The 20,910-nt window shown below is 41.3% G+C and overlaps 1 protein-coding gene across 2 annotated transcripts in view; it reads right to left on the reverse strand.

The window, feature by feature from the left end:
• ZFR2 (zinc finger RNA binding protein 2) overlaps positions 1-20,910 on the reverse strand; it is a 517,666-nt gene that overhangs the window by 479,944 nt on the left and 16,812 nt on the right. For both annotated transcript variants that reach the window (XM_053703133.1, XM_053703132.1), the window contains exon 4: positions 7,070-7,293. In XM_053703133.1, coding sequence (XP_053559108.1) covers positions 7,070-7,293 — 224 coding nt within the window. The remainder of the gene's footprint in view (positions 1-7,069; positions 7,294-20,910) is intronic.

Below are 20,910 nucleotides of genomic sequence, written 5' to 3' on the forward strand. Positions count from 1 at the left end.
CTTTTCCAAATGCCCAGGTAACCTCAGCGGGCTATAAATCCAAAAGCTTCCCAATCCTGAATGGTGCGAGACAGGGTTGTCCTCTCTCACCACTTCTGTTCGCCCTATGCATTGAGCCATTGGCAGCCAGAATTAGATCACACCCAGATATAGCTGGAGTCCATGTAGCAGATTCAGAATATAAACTCGCACTCTTTGCAGACAACATTCTACTGACTATAACTAAGCCACTTGTTTCGCTTCCCAATCTTTATGGGGTCTTAGACACCATTTCGGCTATTTCGGGATATAAAATAAATACGGATAAATGTGAAGCCCCGTCTATAGCTATCCCCCCTCAGACTCAAAAACTCTTAGAGTCCAACTTTGACTTTAAATGGATGAAACATACGCTCAAATACTTAGGAATACACCTACCAACAACAAACTCACCTACTCTATAAATTCAACTACATCCCTCTTTTCAAAAAGATCAGACGAGACCTACTGAAGTGGAGGAGCTATAACTTCTCCTGGCTAGGGAGACTTGCAGCCATTAAAATGACTATTTTGCCACAAATCATACATCTTTTTAGAACACTCCCTATTAAGGTCATCAATCCAGGCATAGAGAAACTGCAGGCCGAGCTGCTATCCTTTATTAGGGGGAGCAAATCGGCAAGAGTAGCGAAATCCTTGATAGACACACTGGGAGGTATGGGAGGTCCGAATTTAAAGGAATACTACAGAGCGGCTAGAATAGCACAAGACAAAATGCTCCTACAGAGGTCAACAGATGCGCTGTGGCCTATGATGGAGGCAGAGATGGGAGGCTGGAGTGCTCCAGACTCAATCTTTTGGGACAATAGAACACCACAGCCCGCTACATCCCCCCCAACACCCTACGCTCTAGAGCTCACCCTGCATGCATGGTCGAAGGTGGTGGGGGGGGGGGAGGCTCTGATGCCGAGGCCCTCCTTTTTCAAACCAATCCGGCATTTGTTGCCTAGTGAGTTGTGGTCACAGATTAGGAAATGGGAAAGCAGGGACTTTGCAGGGTTGCCGATATATTAGATAATGGGAAACTATTTTTCTTCTGTCAATTACAAGAGAAAATAGAAACGTTAAAAACTACACTGGTATTTATACCTTCAACTCAGTTCTTCGGTGGCATCATTTCTCAGAGGAACCCAGAGGGGAACCCCTACTGTTTTAGAACTGCTCTGTGGTAATCCCCAATGCTCTAAACCGACTATATCCAGACTATACTTGGCCCACACAAGACAAAATCCTCAGTGATGTTGGCCTGGGAAAAATACCTAAATATAACTAAAGACCTAGAAGACTGGGAACTAACATTTCAATCTGCCGATAGAGGCCTACTGAGTGTAGACTTAAAGGAAAATGTCATGAAAACACTTTCAGGTGGTACTTGACGCCGGTGAATACCACACATATGCACCCACAGGACAGCAAATTATGCTACCGAGGATGTGGTGAAGTTGGCTCATACCGACATGTGGTGGGATTGCACTGCGGTCAATGTCTAGCCTCCTTTGTTAGCCAATTGATAGGTGAGGAGATTGCTCTCACTATACAGCAGGCTCTTTTACACGACCACAATACTACACTTAGCAGACACCTTAACACCTTCCTCAGCATTCTTTGCACAGTCACGAGAACCTGTATTGCAAAACATTGGAAGACAGGTACCCCTACATGAGCTGAAATATACAACAAAGTTCAACACACATACAACATGTATGAACTGGCATCTGGGATTTTAAACAACAGACACATTTCACCAGATCTGGTACTACTGGATAGGCAAGGAAGATTCAGTTTAGGGTTTATCCCATCGGGGCTCTTCACTGGCTTTAGTCTGGCATTGCGAATTTTAAAACTGAAAAGCAAACTTTATTATATTTATTGTGTTGTCACTCTTACCACAATTGTACCCCCCCACACACACACACAATTGTATGGAATCACCGGTTTCATGTATCTACCGTTGTTTGAAGAAATATGTCTTTCCCTTCTTTTATTTTTATAAATTGCACCAAAGCTGGTGATAACACATATTTTGTATTGCATCACATTTGCAGAGAACTGCTGTTAAGTTTTTAAATCTCTGAGATTTACAAGTTCAAAAAATGTTTTCTTTGGAATCTTGTTCCATAATCTATACGTTTGAACATGTGATATGCAAGTTTTGATGTAAAAGGTATTTATAAACTGTGTGAAAACCTTAATAAAAATTAAACATAAAGTGTTTACTGAGAACACTGAATGATCTGGGGGCGGAGCTTATAACAGCAATTTTGTCTGGAAAGTTTTGGCAGGAAATTTTTGCCGCCAAAAAAATGGCACACGATGACACGTCACCCTATGACAAATAGCATCACATGCACGACATGCAAAGCTGAAGAGGATTTCTAATACACATATCACTCTAAAAAGCAGGTAAGAATTTTGATTGTATATACAAAAAAACAAAATGTACCAAAATAAAGCCTAATGGATACTTCTATTATAGCTGCATAAAATGTGATTATCAACATTTCATAAGACTAACATAATACTTAGCATCCTAATTTATAAAAAAAAATGACTAGCTCCCAAGAAAAAAAAAAACCTGTATGTTTCACAGACTCTACCAACCTTGACAAATATGTAGCCACAAATAAAGTCGCTAAAAAAAGAAGAGGAGCACTGAATTACTGAGTCAAGGCATGTATACAAACAATATATAACAACTTTACTTAAAAAGTGCCCAATCCATAGCTGACAGTGTCATATAATAAAAGTATATACTTACCCATCCATATATAGTAGACAGCCAAATCAGTACTGAAACATATCAGCAGAGGTAATGGTAGAGGAGTATAATGTAAAGGGAGGCAGCAGATGAATCCCCGCGACCGAGTTTACAGAGAGCCCTAGAATAGATTTCCCATAGGCGAAAACATGGTATCATCAGACAATACTCCCTTCACATCCCTCAGACAAACACTGTACTTTGAAAGGAACTGGGCTTCAATATGCTTAGAAGCGCCTTTCACAGAAGAAATCAAGCACATCATGCTTCACCACCTTCTAAGGAGGAAACGTTTGTAAAAACTGAGGTATGAGTGAGGTGGGAGGTGTATTTATAGGCATTTGAGGTTTGGGAAACTTTGCCCCCTTCTGGTAGGAATGTATATCCCAAACATTACTAGCTCATGGACTCTTGCCACTTACATGAAAGAAATTAGAATTCTGGCGACCCTTAGGTCTATTCTTCTTGTCCTAAGGAAAGATCCCTTTCCACCCGTAATTTTAGAAATTATTTCTGCCAGACCAGGACCAAATAAAGCTTTGAAAATGTGGTGGGGGATGGTTGGAGTTATTCAGTGGTAGATATTGTACCTATTATATAAATCAGAGAGGGTATAAAATATACCGGTACTTAGTAGTCACTTATAATAGTTGTGGTACACATCTAATGTGGATTCTTAGAGAGCAGAACTAAACAACTAGAAATACTAATTGTACAAAGAGATACACTTAGGATTATTTAGAAAAGAATGCCACAAAAAAATATATATTTCTTTAACTCCAAATGTTCATATAGCTGTGAGATTACTCTATTTGTTTAAAATGTTCCATAACATTCATACTTTAATACTTTATTGTAGCAACTAGGAACAAACATTCACACAGAAGTAGCCTGAAAGAGTTAAAAACACTTAAACCCAGTTAAATTGGATTGATATAATAAGCAGTTCTATATGTATTCAACCTGATGCCCACAGCATAATAATAAAGGATAAGCTAAGCCCTTACAATCCGAGGGCTAATTAACTTTTAAGTAGTTATATTTTTTAAGGTAAATAGTAGGCACCAGGAATCAACAAATATATAGGTAGATAAAGATTCTGTTATTAACTAGGCAAGCAGTTAAAAAGCGACAGACAGGAGAGAACTAGCTTCTCCTGCTGGACCCCTGACGCGCGTTTCACAGAACGCTTCCTGAGGAAGCGTTCTGTGAAACGCGCGTCAGGGGTCCAGCAGGAGAAGCTAGTTCTCTCCTGTCTGTCGCTTTTTAACTGCTTGCCTAGTTAATAACAGAATCTTTATCTACCTATATATTTGTTGATTCCTGGTGCCTACTATTTACCTTAAAAAATATAACTACTTAAAAGTTAATTAGCCCTCGGATTGTAAGGGCTTAGCTTATCCTTTATTATTATGCTGTGGGCATCAGGTTGAATACATATAGAACTGCTTATTATATCAATCCAATTTAACTGGGTTTAAGTGTTTTTAACTCTTTCAGGCTACTTCTGTGTGAATGTTTGTTCCTAGTTGCTACAATAAAGTATTAAAGTATGAATGTTATGGAACATTTTAAACAAATAGAGTAATCTCACAGCTATATGAACATTTGGAGTTAAAGAAATATATATTTTTTTGTGGCATTCTTTTCTAAATAATCCTAAGTGTATCTCTTTGTACAATTAGTATTTCTAGTTGTTCAGGACCAAATAAAGGTTTATCTTTATAAGGTAAAAACAAAAGCTTGGCCTGTGAAGTTACATCAGCTGACCAGGATTTTAACCACAGAGCTCTGCAAGCTATAACAGTGAAGCTAGACATCTTAGGTCGCTGTCTAATTACCTGCATGTTAGCATCGCAGATAAAGGTATTGGCCAGTTTAAGAGCTTTGATCCTATCTTGGATCTCCTCTATCGTAGTCTCTTCTGATATCAGATCAGACAAGGCATCGCACCAATAAGATGTTGCTCCCGCAACCGTAGCAATACTTGCCGCAGGTTGCCACTGTAATCCTTGATAAGTGTACATCTTTTTTAAGTAAGCCGCTAGCTTCTTATCCATGGGATCCTTAAAAGGAACAACTATCCTCTATAGGAATGGTAGTTCTTTTAGCTAGAGCAGAGATAGCTCCTCCTACTTTAGGCACTGTGCGCCATGAGTCACGAATTGAGTCAGCAATAGGAAACATCTTTTTAAAAACAGGGGAAGGGGAAAAAGGAACCCCTGGCTTATCCCATTCCTAAACTATAATTTCAGACATCTCTTCTGGAACAGGAAAAACATCCACAGAAGAGGGAGAATCTAACTCAATTAAGTTTAGTTGAATTTTTAGGATTGACAACGACAGAAGGTTCGGAGTCGTCCAAAGTAGCTAGAAACTTATTCATAAGTAACCAGGAGGTGCTCAAGCTTAAATCTGAAATTAACTTCTTCAAACTCTGCAGAATCTTCCCCTAATATGTCAGAAGCTACTGAGGTATCCCCCTCGTCAGACATAGGGGAGAGGTTGACCAGCACAAATTTAGAGGGGTCAGAAACCTTACTAGCAGAAAAATTCTTAGATTTCCTCTTACGCTTACCCGAAGTAGGGAAAGCAGAAAAAGCTTGCAGATACCGCAAGGTTATCTGTGCTGCAAAATCCCCTGGTAAATAAATACCCCCAGGAGGTTGAGAGGAAACAGAAGGCACTAAATGAGAAACAATTAAGGCTTGGGACATTTGTGGATAAAGCTGAGGCATTTCATGCACAGCATTATCCTGAGAGACACTTGGCTCAGAAGGAAGTAACTTGTCTTTAAATTTTAAAGTTTTAACTAAACATGAGAAACAAAATTGCATAGGCAGAACAATTTGGGCCTGTAAACATAGTAAGCATTTATCCATTGAAATAGACAGATCCTGTTTTGAGTCCATAGCTACAGAAATCAGATACCACTAAAGATGACAAAATTAGAATTTAAATTAAAAAAAATTATAAACTGTTCCCACAGAACGTTAATGCAACTCACATATACAAACTTTAGAAACTAACAAAGTTTATTAAACTTAGGGCAAAAAAAAAAAAAATCTATCAATCTTTAAATCAACCTCAGACTGCCTGAGGCTCCTACCGTGACAGGATTGAAAACACCACTAGTAAGAGGAAGCAAGACTCTCCTGCAGAGTTCCTCTCGTCTTGGCAGACGATCCGATCGTCGAAGAACAAGCCGCAAAGCCGACACTCCAAGACTCACTAAACCCGCTCTGTACAACACGGAAGAGCGGAGGTCACGTGAGCGGGCTAGAGAAAACAAACTGCGCCACATCACAACCGCGCGTTTCTAACGGCTCAAATTGAAAGTAAAAAGTATTTTATTCCTTAACCCGTATCTGGGCTCCATCAATAAGAGGAAAATATAGAAACCCCTCAACAACCCTTCAGCCAAAGTGAAATAAAGGAAAATTCCAAGCATAGCGCTTCATTAACCCCTTAAGTCTCTCTCTCACAAACATATAAAGTGCCAGTAAAACTGCCCATAAACGTACCCTTAATCAAAAAAGGATAACTATGTCCCAAAATAGATCAACTTGAGGGTTAACCTCTAAAGTGCTGTCCTTCAGTACCTAGAAGGCAAAGGCACTTACCTGTGGATTCAGCTGAAGGGCAGATAACAGCTACTTAGGTGTGGCAGGTACTCCACTCCCCGTCAGGGACCTGTAGGTAAAGAAAGAACAGAGTAACCAACCCTGGCTTTCTGCAAAGGGGTAGCAAGTGTTAGAAGGCGGCAAGGTAGTCTTTGCGTTACTTCTAACTGCTAAACGCCACCATTACTCTTACAAAAGAGATTGACGTGGACACAGCTAGACTCCAATCCTTGCTTGCAGGGAAAAGTACCCATAAAAGGATTAAAAATCTTTAGACACCATCTTTGCACATCCTCCATTGACAGAGGCAAAGAGAATGACTGGGGATTATGGGCAAGGAAAATTACACTTAACAGCTCTGCTGGGGTGATCTTTGCCTCTTCCTGCTGGCCAGGAGTTGAATATCTCACTAGTAATTGGAATGAAGTTGTGGACTCTCCATGCCATAGGAAAGAAATAAATGCTTTAAAAAAAAAGGGTCTACTGGTATTCACATTTTAATGTTACAAAGTGGGCATGCAAGTATATTGAATACATCATCAGATGGGGTGTGAGATTGCCCTTTCGCAATCTGTGCCCAGTGTTCTATGTTATAAGCAAATTTTGATCTGATAACAGCACCAAAATATCACATTGTGATGCCCCTCACCTGAGAGCCTGCACAGCTGATCTTGCAGATGTCACAGTAATGAAGCTGTGATGGCTTCGGTGTGGTCTTTGGTTTCAATCGCTTGTTAGGGTAGTGAAATTTCTTAGGGTAACTGTTACTAGACCCATTGGCACTAGACCCTTCAGAGCCAAAGGATGTCTTCTGATGTGGGTGGTAACACGAAGGTGATTCGGAATAGGATTCATATGAAGAATATCTGGAACCTGAGAAAGAGAGTTGACCATTTTGAATATATTTGCAAAAAAGAAAGGTAATGGTGTTCTTAGAATCATCATACTCTGAAAGGAACGTTAGGGTTATATATATATATATCTCCAAAGAGCAGGCAGCTCACTGGTCTTTGCAGTAAAACTAGAATTTATTACATCAGTTTAAAAAACAAACGTTTCGGCACTGCATTGTGCCTTTGTCAATGTTATACAACAAAAAGTACAAGGACAGAGTGCACCCAAGTACCCCGGATCAGTTAACATACATTTAAAACAAACCCCCTTAAATAGAGAATAGAGAATATCCCCACTTAGCCTTTACCGCCATTCCTATTGCATGCTCGTTCAATCACCTAATCCCTGCGTCACGATGACGCATAGCACGGCGTTGTCATGACAACGTCCAAGGCATTACGTCGACGAATGAGCCAGATACCAGGAGAACACCAGGGAACAATCTGCGCATATTCAGAACAACAAAGTTTCTTGAAGCGCAGCGGTTGCTATGGGCAACCAACGTAAATCAGCCACCTAATCAGGCAAGAGCCGCTCTGGGTGTCCCATAGTATGTGGCTACGGCGGAGGCAGTAAGGATGTGTAATCTTATCAGATTTTCATACCACACAACAAACATAATATAAATACAAAGTCACTTCACTTAAGTCTGTTATGTAATAGGAATATAAATCTGAAAGGTATATCACAGCCGCAGATACAATGTTAAAATGGACCAGAGAACTGTGACAAAAGTATATACAGAGGAAATTCATGGTCATATGATTATTAAATAGAAGCTGCCTCAAAAATTAGTGAACATAATAAAATATGCACCAATAAATCAATGCTGCTACTCTATCTTTCTATCCATCAAACCCATAGGAGTATGGTAGTAACCAGACAGTGAAACTTCCACGGACCCAAGCTCTTATGTGGTCATTGACGTAAGCATTAATAAAAAGGGCTAAAATCCAAAGTTGTATTGAGTCCCTTTGGGGTCATAGTTCCCAATTTATGTATCCACCTGCTCTCACATTGGAGTAATTTTTTTCCCCTATCACCACCTCTTGGATTTGGTGGGATATGATCAATCAGCATTGATCTGATGCTTGACACCGGGTGTTTAAAGTTTGCACAGTGGCGTGCCACCGGTTGATCCGAGTCACCATCTTTCAGGGCTTCACGAATAGCGTGGCGATGATTTGCCATCCTGTCGCGGAAGGAGGTTATTGTTTTTCCTATATATATAAGTGAACATGGGCAAGACAACATGTAAATCACAAAAGGTGCTGGTACAACTAAGACGATGGTTTATTTTAAACCGTTGGTTTTTGTGGGGGTGTTGAAAAGTGTCCCCTTTGCACATGCTGTTACATGTTGTACAACTCCCACAGGGGAAGCAACCTTTCTTGGATGACTCGAGCCATGATTCCTTTTTGTAGTGGTTCATAGGATCTGCTTTAACCAAAATGTCCCTCAGGTTCCTTGCTCTGCGGTAGACCACCCTTGGAGCGGTCATCTTCTGAAAGGGTAACATAGGATCTGTGCCCACCACTGGCCAGTGGCGACGTGCTGCATTGAATAGACGTTCACAACCAGGTGTGTACGTGGTAATTAGATTCAGTTGTTCAGACTTATCCTTTTTAGGAACCCTGGTGTCTCGTAAAGTGTCTGTGCATAACAATTTCTCCTGTATTTCGCAGATGTCCGTCATGGGATAACCCCTTTTGTTCAATTTAATGCCCATTTCTTTTACTTGGGTAACTTGTGAATGTGTCTCACTGTTATTTGTCAGCGCCCTAGTGAGTTGGGAGGTGAGAATACCCTTTTTCTGGTGTCCAGGGTGAAAACTACTGGCGTGCAACAAAGAGTTGCGATCCGTGGGCTTAGAGTACAATTTAGTACCAAAACGCCAACCACAGAGTCATTCACCTTGAACAAGTTGAGGTCCAGAAAATTAACGTTGTCTGTACTGAATTCAAGCTTAAAACGAATAGGGCTGGCCATGAGGTTCAAATGTGACACCCACTCACGCAAAGACACTTCATCACCTGTGAGAGTTGTACAACATGTAACAGCATGTGCAAAGGGGACACTTTTCAACACCCCCACAAAAACCAACGGTTTAAAATAAACCATTGTCTTAGTTGTGCCAGCACCTTTGTGATCTACATGTTGTCTTGCCCATGTTCACTTATATATATAGGAAAAACAATAACCTCCTTCCGCGACAGGATGGCAAATCATCGCCACCCTATTCGTGAAGCCCTGAAAGATGGTGACTCGGATCAACCGGTGGCACGCCACTGTGCAAACTTTAAACACCCGGTGTCAAGCATCAGATCAATGCTGATTGATCATATCCCACCAAATCCAAGAGGTGGTGATAGGGGAAAAAAATTACTCCAATGTGAGCGAGGTGGATACATGAATTGGGAACTATGACCCCAAAGGGACTCAATACTACTTTGGATTTTAGCCCTTTTTATTAATGCTTACGTCAATGACCACATAAGAGCTTGGGTCCGTGGAAGTTTCACTGTCTGGTTACTACCATACTCCTATGGGTTTGATGGATAGAAAGATAGAGTAGCAGCATTGATTTATTGGTGCATATTTTATTATGTTCACTAATTTTTGAGGCAGCTTCTATTTAATAATCATATGACCATGAATTTCCTCTGTATATACTTTTGTCACAGTTCTCTGGTCCATTTTAACATCGTATCTGCGGCTGTGATATATCTTTCAGATTTATATTCCTATTACATAACAGACTTAAGTGAAGTGACTTTGTATTTATATTATGTTTGTTGTGTGGTATGAAAATCTGATAAGATTACACATCCTTACTGCCTCCGCCGTAGCCACATACTATGGGACACCCAGAGCGGCTCTTGCCTGATTAGGTGGCTGATTTACGTTGGTTGCCCATAGCAACCACTGCGCTTCAAGAAACTTTGTTGTTCTGAATATGCGCAGATTGTTCCCTGGTGTTCTCCTGGTATCTGGCTCATTCGTCAACGTAATGCCTTGGACGTTGTCATGACAACGCCATGCTATGCGTCATCACGCTAGGCACGGCTAGCGTGTCAGCGTGACGCAGGGATTAGGTGATTGAACGAGCATGCAATAGGAATGGCGGTAAAGGCTAAGTGGGGATATTCTCTATTCTCTATTTAAGGAGGTTTGTTTTAAATGTATGTTAACTGATCCGGGGTACTTGGGTGCACTCTGTCCTTGTACTTTTTGTTGTATAACATTGACAAAGGCACAATGCAGTGCCGAAACGTTTGTTTTTTAAACTGATGTAATAAATTCTAGTTTTACTGCAAAGACCAGTGAGCTGCCTGCTTTTTGGAGAGTATTGTTATGGTATTAGCAGAGCACCGTGGCATTATTTAAGTATGATTGTGCAATCCTATCTATGACTTACACATATATATATATATATATATATATATATATATATATATATATATATATATATACACACATATACATATACATACATACACACACAGAACATAATTACAAATTACTGCTATTCATTGTGCCACCTTATAAGACTTTATTAAAAAAATTACTAGTTCTGTGGCAAATGGTCCAAATTAAACTACATTACATGTTCCCCTGTACGGAGCTTTGCTTGTGCAGTGACAGTATGGTCAGTACATCTTACATTAAGTGGACTTGCAAAATAGTTCAAGCACTCTGAAAAATATGTGTTTTGCATGTTAAATGTGTAAATATTAGTGTCTGGTTCCCCAAATGGCTAGGCTGTTTTCATCATTGCTTCAATGTAATCATAAACTGGCAGAAATGTTTGTGTGGGGGGGGGGGAAACTTTTCTTGGCTGTAAAATGGAGACGTGCAAGATTCTGGTACAAAAATAAAGATGCTTTCTTGGATCTACAGATACTGGAGATCATTAGGAATATTAAGTAAACGGAGGATTAGTACCATATATATTATGGTGCAGGGAAAACTAACCTCTTGCATGCCCTATGTCAAACCTGGGTGAAAGCTGCAATTAGGAGGAGGTGTGAAGCACTATCAATACCACCCATCACTTGCTAGAGCTGGGGATGGGAAAACATTTCCCCTATTTTTTTAAACTCTACCTCTCTAGCTACAGTCCTAGGATTTACATGTTTTAAATTTTTTTGTTATAACACTAAATTCTCTGGATTCTGTAATTTTAGAGCTGTATTCTATGTATCTGTTTATCTCATGGTTTATGTTGGCATGTTGATCATGAACAAATGCACATTCTGAGCTGTTGACATAAATATTATAACAAAAGTAGCTGTAGATCATCAATGCATCTGAATATTGCCAGTACTTTGTCATTGTAAAGCCAGGAAAAATATTTTTTGTTTTTAATCAATACTATGGCTGTTATATGTGCCAACAAAAATGCTCATTGTCAATGTCATTTGTAAGACAATGAACCTTTCTACAGAAGCACCTCACAAAACAATATACAAATCAAAAAAAATAATAGACTGGTTAAAGTGGTGCCATGGTTAATCAGCTCATTTTGCTCTAGGAACTGAGAAAATATTAATAAAATAGTAATCCAGCACTCAAAGAACAACAAAATATGTATTCCCAAAAAAAGGGGAAGAGGAATTTTTATTAGATGATTATATAAAAAAAAAAAAAAAAAAAAAGAGAAAAAGAAAAAAAAAAAAGGTTCAAAACCCAAATTCCAAAAAATATAGCAGGATTAGGCACCCCCAATCTAGTTAATGAAATAAATTAGCTACTTAAAGGAATAGAAAGGTCAAAAATGAGAAGTGTATGGATGCATTACAATTTGAAATATAAGCATTTTTTAAATATACAAATGCTTTTAGTAAAAGTTATTAGAATTTCTGCGGCATACTCACATATTCGCTGAGGGCCTGTGCACCAGCATTCAAACACTATGCCAGTTCAAAGAGGTGGCAGTGGTGTTTATTGCTTCTGAAGACATAATTTGTGTCCTACAAGCCTCCACTGAATACTGATGCACAGGCCAATGTGTGTATGCCTCAGATAAACTGTATTAACCTTTACTAGAAGCATTTTTGATAATGGAAGTATATTTCGAAAATGCTTCTATTTCATTCATATCTATCTCTCTACCTCAGGCTTTAGTGTAGCCTGCGCTCAATAAAGAAAAACAAAATGTGTTATACATATATATATATATATATATAAAAATGGAGGAATCTTTATTAAATAATTATCAAAAAAAGTAATAAAAATAATTTATATTTATTATTATTATTATTATTTATTTTTTTTTCCCTTGACCCTTTTATAATATGCACAAAACCCAAAATGTTTATAGCACTTTACAATGGGGTGTGAATACTTAGGACATTTTGAGGTAAAACACAAAATTTATGCTTACCTGATAAATTTATTTCCGGATATGGAGTTACTTGAGTAATTACTGTTGGAAATATCACTCCTGGCCAGCAGGAGGCGGCAAAGAGCACCACTGTTAAACTGCTGTATCACTTCCTTACCCACAACCCCCAGTCATTCGACTGAAGGGAAATTGAGAAAAAGGATTAACACAAGGTGTAGAGGTGCCTGTGGTTATAGTCAAAAGAACAACTGTCTTAAAATAAAGGGTGGGGCTGTGGACTCACCATATCTTAGCCAAAAAGAAAGAGTAGTAGCAGTAGCTTTCTGACCTTTACGTTTCCCAGAGAAACAGACAAAAAGGGCAGAGGACTGGCGAAAATCCTTAGTCGCCTGTAAGTAGAATTTAAGAGTATGTACAACATCCAAATTCTGTAACATTTTTTGGAAGGAGGAGGATTAGGACACAGAGAGGGAACAACAATTTCCTGATTGATATTTCTATTAGAAACAACCTTAGGAAGGAAACCTAACTTAGTACAAAGAACCGCCTTATCGACATGAAAAAATAAGATAAGGGGAATCACACTGCAGAGCTGAGAGTTCCGAGACTCTTTGAGCAGAAGAGATAGCAACAAGAAACAAAACCTTCCAAGATAACAACTATGGAATGCAACGGCTCAAAAAAAGCCAGCTGTAAAACTTTAAGAACAAGGTTAAGGCTCCAAGGAGGAGCAACAGACTTAAAGACAGGCCTGATTTTGACCAAGGCCTGACAAAAAGATTGCACATCTGGCACATCTGCCAAACATTTATGTAGTAAAACTGATAAAGCAGAAATCTGACCCTTCAGGGTAATGACTGACAATCCCTTCTCCGGGCCTTCCTGAAGAAAAGATAAAAAATTCTAGGAATTCTAATTCTCTCCAATGTGGGAGAAATGACATCTCCACTAGGATCACAAACCAGATCCTGCAAGGCCATGCAGGGGCTATTAGAATCACGACGCCCTCTCCTGTTTGATACGAGCAATGACTTGTGGAAGGAGAGCAAATGGAGGAAACAGGTATGCCAACCTGAAAACCCAAGGAACAGCCAGAGCATCTATCAGAACGGCTCGCAGATCTCTTGACCTTGAACTGTACCTTGAAAGCTTGGCGTTCTGACGGGACACCATCAGATCTAACTCCGAAACCCCCCCATTTGAGGACTAAGCTGGAAAACACCTCCGGATGAAGTTCCCAATTCCCGGGATGAAAAGTCTGTCTGGTCATAAAGTCCGCTTCCCAGTGGTCTACTCCTGGAATGTGGATGGCAGACAGCAATTGTGGGTCTTTGCCCACTAAAGAATCCGAGTAACCTACTTCATAGCTAAGGAACTCTGAGGTTCTCCCTGGTGATTGATGTAAGCCACAGAGGTTATGTTGTCTGACTGGAACCTGATAAACTGGGCTGAGGACAACTGAGGCCAAGCCAATAGAGCATTGTAAAATCGCCCTCAACTCCAAGATGTTGATGGGAAGAGCAGACTCCTCCCGAGTCCAAAGGCCCTGAGCTTTTAACGAGTTCCAGACTGCTCCCCATCCCAGCAGGCTGGCGTCCGTGGTCACGATACCCAGGAAGGTCTCCGAAAGCATGTGCCCTGAGACAGATGTTCCTGAGAAATCCACCACGGGAGAGAATCCATTGACGACTGATCTAACTATTCTCTGAGATAGAGAATCTATTATGGTCCCTAAGAACACTAATCTTGTAGCAGGGGAAAATGGAGTTTTTTTTCCCCAATTTCACATTCCATCCATGGGAATGAAGAAATGACAATATCTCTTTGTGAGATTTTGCTTGTTGAAAAGATGGCGCCTGAACCAATATGTCGTCCAGGTAGGGTGCCACAGCAATTCCACGAGAACGGATCATTGCCAAAAGAGCCCCCAGAACCTTTGAAAAAATTCTGGGAGCTGTGGCTAGACCAAATGGAAGGGCCACGAACTGGAAATGTTTGTCCAGAAAGGCAAATCTCAGGAATCTGTGATGGTCCCTGCGAATAGGAACATGAAGCTATGCATCCTTTCGGTCTATGGTTGTCATGAACTGAACCTCTTGTACTAAAGGAAGAATGGAACATATAGTCGCCATCTTGAAGGATGGAACTTTGAGAAACTTGTTTAGACACTTCAAGTCTAGAATGGGACGGACAGTTTCCTCTTTTTTAGAAACCACAAATAGGTTGGAGTAGAACCCGAGACCCTGTTCCTGCACTGGAACTGGAACTATCACTCCCAGGGAGGAAAGATGATGTATACATTTCAAGAACGCCTCTCTCTTTATCTGGTCTGCAGGAAATCTTAAGAAAAGGAATCTGCCTCTGGGAGGAAAAGTCTTGAATTCCAATTTGTAACCCTGGGATACTATGTCCACAGTCCAGGGATCTGGGACATCTCATATCCAGGCATGAAAGAACTTTGAAATTTTGCCCCCCACCTGATCCGATCCCGGATCGGGGGCAAACCCTTCATGCCAATTTGGAATCAGCTGCGGGTTTCTTTGATTGTTTCCCCTTGTTCCAAGACTGATTGGGTTTCCAAGACTTGGATTGTTCCTGCTTGGAAGAAGAAGGGGAAGGCTTTCCTCTGAAGTTACGAAAGGAACGAAAATTACTCAGACGTCCTTTAGGCCTATTCTTCTTATCTTGAGGTAGAAAACCACTTTCCACCCGTAATATCAGAGAATTTCTGCCAAACCAGGTCCAAACAAGATTTTGCCCTTGTAAGGAATCGCCAGAAGCTTGAGTTTAGAGGAAACGATACTAGAGGTTTTAACTGCTAGTCTAACAACCTGTAAAATGGCATCTGCAATAAAGGAATTGGCCAACTTAAGAGCTTTAATCCTATCCTGAATTTCATCCAAGGAAGTCTCTATTTCAAGAGAATCAGACAAGGCGTCGAACCAATAAGAACCAATAAGATGCCGCACTAGTCACGGTGGCAATACTCACTGCAGGTTGCCATTGGAGACCTTGATGAACATAAATAATTTTCAAATAAGCCTCCATCTTCTCGTCCATCGGATCCTTAAAAGAGCAGCTATCCTCAATAGAAATAGTGGTTCTCTTAGCCAGAGTGGAAATGACCCCCTTCAACCTTGGGTACATTATACCAAGGGTCTTTTATGGAGTCCTCGACAGGAAACATTTTCTTAAAAAAATGGGAGACGGGGAAAAAAAAGGCACCACTGGTTTCTCCCATTCCTGTGAGATAATCTTCCTAGCACGGTCCGGCACAGGAAAAACCTCAGAAGTGGAAGGTTCATCAAAAAAACTTTTAAGTGTACTAGATTTGTTATGAGTGACAACGATAGGGGTATCGGAATCATCTAAAGTAGCTAAAACCTCCTTTAACAATACACGAAGGTGTTCAAGCTTAAATCTGAAGGATACCACCTCAGTCTCAGAAGAAGGAATTATACTATCCCAATCTGAGATTTAACCCTCAGAAAGTCCCGATGTATCTTCCTCATCAGACTTATGAGAAAGGGCAACTTGAGAAGCAGAACTGGAAACAGGCACCTTAGTTTCTGAATTTCTAGATTTCCTCTTGCGTTTTTCCCTGTAATCTTGGAATGGCAGCTAATGTCGCTGAAGATATCTGGGCAGCAATTTCTGCTTTTAAATAAACTTCACTAGGAGTTATAGAGGAACCGCAGGGCACTGCATGTGACGCCATTGAGGCTTGGGACATAGCAGGAGAAAGCAGAGGTATTATTTTAACAGCATCATCCTCAGAGACATTAGGCTAAAAAATGTTACCTTTATTTTGCAAGGTTTTCTTGGCACATGAAGAACAAAATTGCATAGGAGCTGCAATTTGTGCATCTAAACATAATAAGCATGAATTCATGGGAGCAGGCTCTTGCTCCATATCAGACATGTTGTGAAAAAGTAAAACTGAGAAGTTTCAAAGATTTTAACATTCAATTAAAATAAGCCAAGGAAAAATGCACTAAATTTTATCCCAAATTAGGATTGATCCCCAGCTAAAATTATGTGAGAAAAGTTAAGAAAAAACATTTAATAAATATCAAATAAACTTCTAAAATACCCCTCAGGCAACCCCACACCTCAATTACTGAGGTGCCTTACCGCTACCAATTAAGACCGGATCACCCAGAAATGGAGAAAAACATAATTTATGCTTACCTGATAAATTCCTTTCTCCTGTAGTGTAGTCAGTCCACGGGTCATCCATTACTTATGGGATATTAACTCCTCCCTAACAGGAAGTGCAAGAGGATCACCCAAGCAGAGCTGCTATATAGCTCCTCCCCTCTACGTCACACCCAGTCATTCGACCGAAAACCAAACGAGAAAGGAGAAACTATAGGGTGCAGTGGTGACTGGAGTATAATTTAAAATTTAGACCTGCCATAAAAAACAGGGCAGGCCGTGGACTGACTACACTACAGGAGAAAGGAATTTATCAGGTAAGCATAAATTATGTTTTCTCCTGTTAAGTGTAGTCAGTCCACGGGTCATCCATTACTTATGGGATACCAATACCAAAGCTAAAAGTACACGGATGACGGGAGGGACAGGCAGGATCTTTACGCGGAAGGAACCACTGCCTGAAGAACCTTTCTCACAAAAACAGCCTCCGAAGAAGCAAAAGTGTCAAATTTGGAAAATTTGGAAAAAGTGTGAAGTGAAGACCAAGTCGCAGCCTTGCAAATCTGTTCAACAGAGGCCTCATTTTTAAAGGCCCAAGTGGAAGCCACAGCTCTGGTAGAATGAGCTGTAATTCTTTCAGGAGGCTGCTGTCCAGCAGTCTCATAGGCTAAACGTATTATACTACGAAGCCAGAAGGAGAGAGAGGTAGCCGAAGCCTTTTGACCTCTCCTCTGTCCAGAATAGACGACAAACAGGGAAGAAGTTTGTCGAAAATCTTTAGTTGCCTGTAAATAAAACTTCAGGGCACGGACAACGTCCAGATTGTGCAGAAGTCGTTCCTTCTTTGAGGAAGGATTAGGGCACAATGAAGGAACAACAATCTCTTGATTGATATTCCTGTTGGTGACTACCTTAGGTAAGAACCCAGGTTTAGTACGCAAAACTACCTTGTCTGAATGGAAAATCAGATAAGGAGAATCACAATGTAAAGCAGATAACTCAGAGACTCTTCGAGCCGAGGAAATAGCCATTAAAAACAGAACTTTCCAAGATAACAGCTTGATATCAATGGAATGAAGGGGTTCAAACGGAACACCCTGTAAAACGTTAAGAACTAAGTTTAAGCTCCACGGCGGAGCAACAGTCTTAAACACAGGCTTAATCCTGGCCAAAGCCTGACAAAAAGCCTGAACGTCTGGAACTTCTGACAGACGTTTGTGTAAAAGGATGGACAAAGCTGAGATCTGTCCCTTTAACGAACTAGCGGATAAGCCCTTTTCTAAACCCTCTTGTAGAAAAGACAATATCCTAGGAATCCTAACCTTACTCCATGAGTAACTCTTGGATTCGCACCAATGCAAGTATTTGCGCCATATCTTATGGTAAATTTTCCTGGTAACAGGCTTCCTAGCCTGTATCAAGGTATCAATCACTGACTCCGAGAATCCACGCTTTGATAGGATCAAGCGTTCAATCTCCATGCAGTCAGCCTCAGAGAAATTAGATTTGGATGTTTGAAAGGACCCTGCACCAGAAGGTCCTGTCTCAGAGGCAGAGACCATGGTGGACAGGACGACATGTCCACTAGATCTGCATACCAGGTCCTGCGTGGCCACGCAGGCGCTATTAGAATCACCGATGCTCTCTCCTGTTTGATCCTGGCAATCAATCGAGGAAGCATCGGGAAGGGTGGAAACACATAAGCCATGTGGAAGACCCAAGGTGCTGTCAGAGCATCTATCAGAACCGCTCCCGGGTCTCTGGACCTGGATCCGTAATAAGGAAGTTTGGCGTTCTGGCGAGACGCCATGAGATCCAGATCTGGTTTGCCCCAACGCCGAAGTATTTGGGCAAAGACCTCCGGATGAAGTTCCCACTCCCCCGGATGAAAAGTTTGGCGACTTAGATAATCCGCTTCCCAGTTCTCCACGCCTGGGATGTGGATCGCTGATAGGTGGCAAGAGTGAGACTCTGCCCAGTGAATTATCTTTGAGACTTCCATCATTGCTAGGGAACTCCTTGTCCCTCCCTGATGGTTGATGTAAGCCACAGTCGTGATGTTGTCCGACTGAAACCTGATGAACCTCAGAGTTGCTAACTGAGGCCAAGCCAGAAGGGCATTGAAAACTGCTCTTAATTCCAGAATATTTATGGGAAGGAGACTCTCCTCCTGAGTCCAAGATCCCTGAGTCTTCAGGGAATTCCAGACAGCGCCCCAACCTATCAGGCTGGCGTCTGTTGTTACAATCGTCCAATCTGGCCTGCTGAAGGGCATCCCCTTGGATAGATGTGGCCGAGAGAGCCACCATAGAAGAGAATTTCTGGTCTCTTGATCCAGATTCAGCATAGGGGACAAATCTGAGTAATCCCCATTCCACTGACTTAGCATGCACAATTGCAGTGGTCTGAGATGCAGGCGTGCAAAGGGTACTATGTCCATTGCCACTACCATTAAGCCGATTACCTCCATGCATTGAGCCACTGACGGGTGTGGAATGGAATGAAGGATCCGGCAAGCATCTAGAAGTTTTGTTAACCTGACCTCTGTCAGATAAATCTTCATTTCTACCGAATCTATGAGAGTCCCTAAGAAGGGAACTCTTGTGAGTGGTAATAGAGAACTCTTTTCTTCGTTCACTTTCCACCCATGTGACCTTAGAAATGCCAGTACTAACTCTGTATGAGACTTGGCAGTTTGGAAACTTGACGCTTGTATCAGAATGTCGTCTAGGTACGGAGCTACCGATATTCCTCGCGGTCTTAGTACTGCCAGAAGAGACCCCAGAACCTTTGTAAAGATTCTTGGAGCCGTAGCTAACCCGAAGGGAAGAGCTACAAACTGGTAATGCCTGTCTAGGAAGGCAAACCTTAGATACCGGTAATGATCCTTGTGAATCGGTATGTGAAGGTAGGCATCCTTTAAATCCACTGTGGTCATGTACTGACCCCTTTGGATCATGGGTAAGATTGTCCGAATAGTTTCCATTTTGAACGATGGAACTCTTAGGAATTTGTTTAGGATCTTTAAATCCAATATTGGTCTGAAGGTTCCTTCTTTCTTGGGAACCACAAACAGATTTGAGTAAAACCCTTGTCCGTGTTCCGACCGCGGAACCGGATGGATCACTCCCATTAGTAAAAGATCTTGTACACAGCGTAGAAACGCCTCTTTCTTTATCTGGTTTGTTGACAACCTTGAAAGATGAAATCTCCCTTGTGGAGGAGAAGCTTTGAAGTCCAGAAGATATCCCTGAGATATGATCTCCAACGCCCAGGGATCCTGGACATCTCTTGCCCAAGCCTGGGCGAAGAGAGAGAGTCTGCCCCCCACTAGATCCGTTTCCGGATCGGGGGCCCTCACTTCATGCTGTCTTAGGGGCAGCAGCAGGTTTTCTGGCCTGCTTGCCCTTGTTCCAAGTCTGGTTAGGTTTCCAGCCTTGTCTGTAGCGAGCAACAGTTCCTTCCTGTTTTGGAGCAGAGGAAGTTGATGCTGCTCCTGCCTTGAAGTTACGAAAGGCACGAAAATTAGACTGTCTAGCCCTTGGCTTGGCTCTGTCTTGAGGCAGGGCATGGCCCTTACCTCCCGTAATGTCAGCGATAATTTCTTTCAAACCGGGCCCGAATAATGTCTGCCCCTTGAAAGGTATGTTAAGCAATTTAGATTTGGAAGTCACATCAGCTGACCAGGATTTTAGCCACAGCGCTCTGTGCGCCTGAATGGCGAATCCGGAATTCTTAGCCGTAAGTTTAGTTAAGTGTACTACGGCATCAGAAATAAATGAATTAGCTAGCTTAAGGGCTTTAAGCTTGTGTGTAATCTCATCCAATGGAGCTGTGTCAAGGGTCTCTTCCAGAGACTCAAACCAAAATGCCGCCGCAGCCGTGACAGGCGCAATGCATGCAAGGGGTTGCAATATAAAACCTTGTTGAACAAACATTTTCTTAAGGTAACCCTCTAACTTTTTATCCATTGGATCTGAAAAGGCACAGCTATCCTCCACCGGGATAGTGGTACGCTTAGCTAAAGTAGAAACTGCTCCCTCCACCTTAGGGACCGTTTGCCATAAGTCCCGTGTGGTGGCGTCTATTGG

This window comes from Bombina bombina, chromosome 2, assembly GCF_027579735.1.
Source record: "Bombina bombina isolate aBomBom1 chromosome 2, aBomBom1.pri, whole genome shotgun sequence".
In the NCBI taxonomy this organism is placed as follows: domain Eukaryota; kingdom Metazoa; phylum Chordata; class Amphibia; order Anura; family Bombinatoridae; genus Bombina; species Bombina bombina.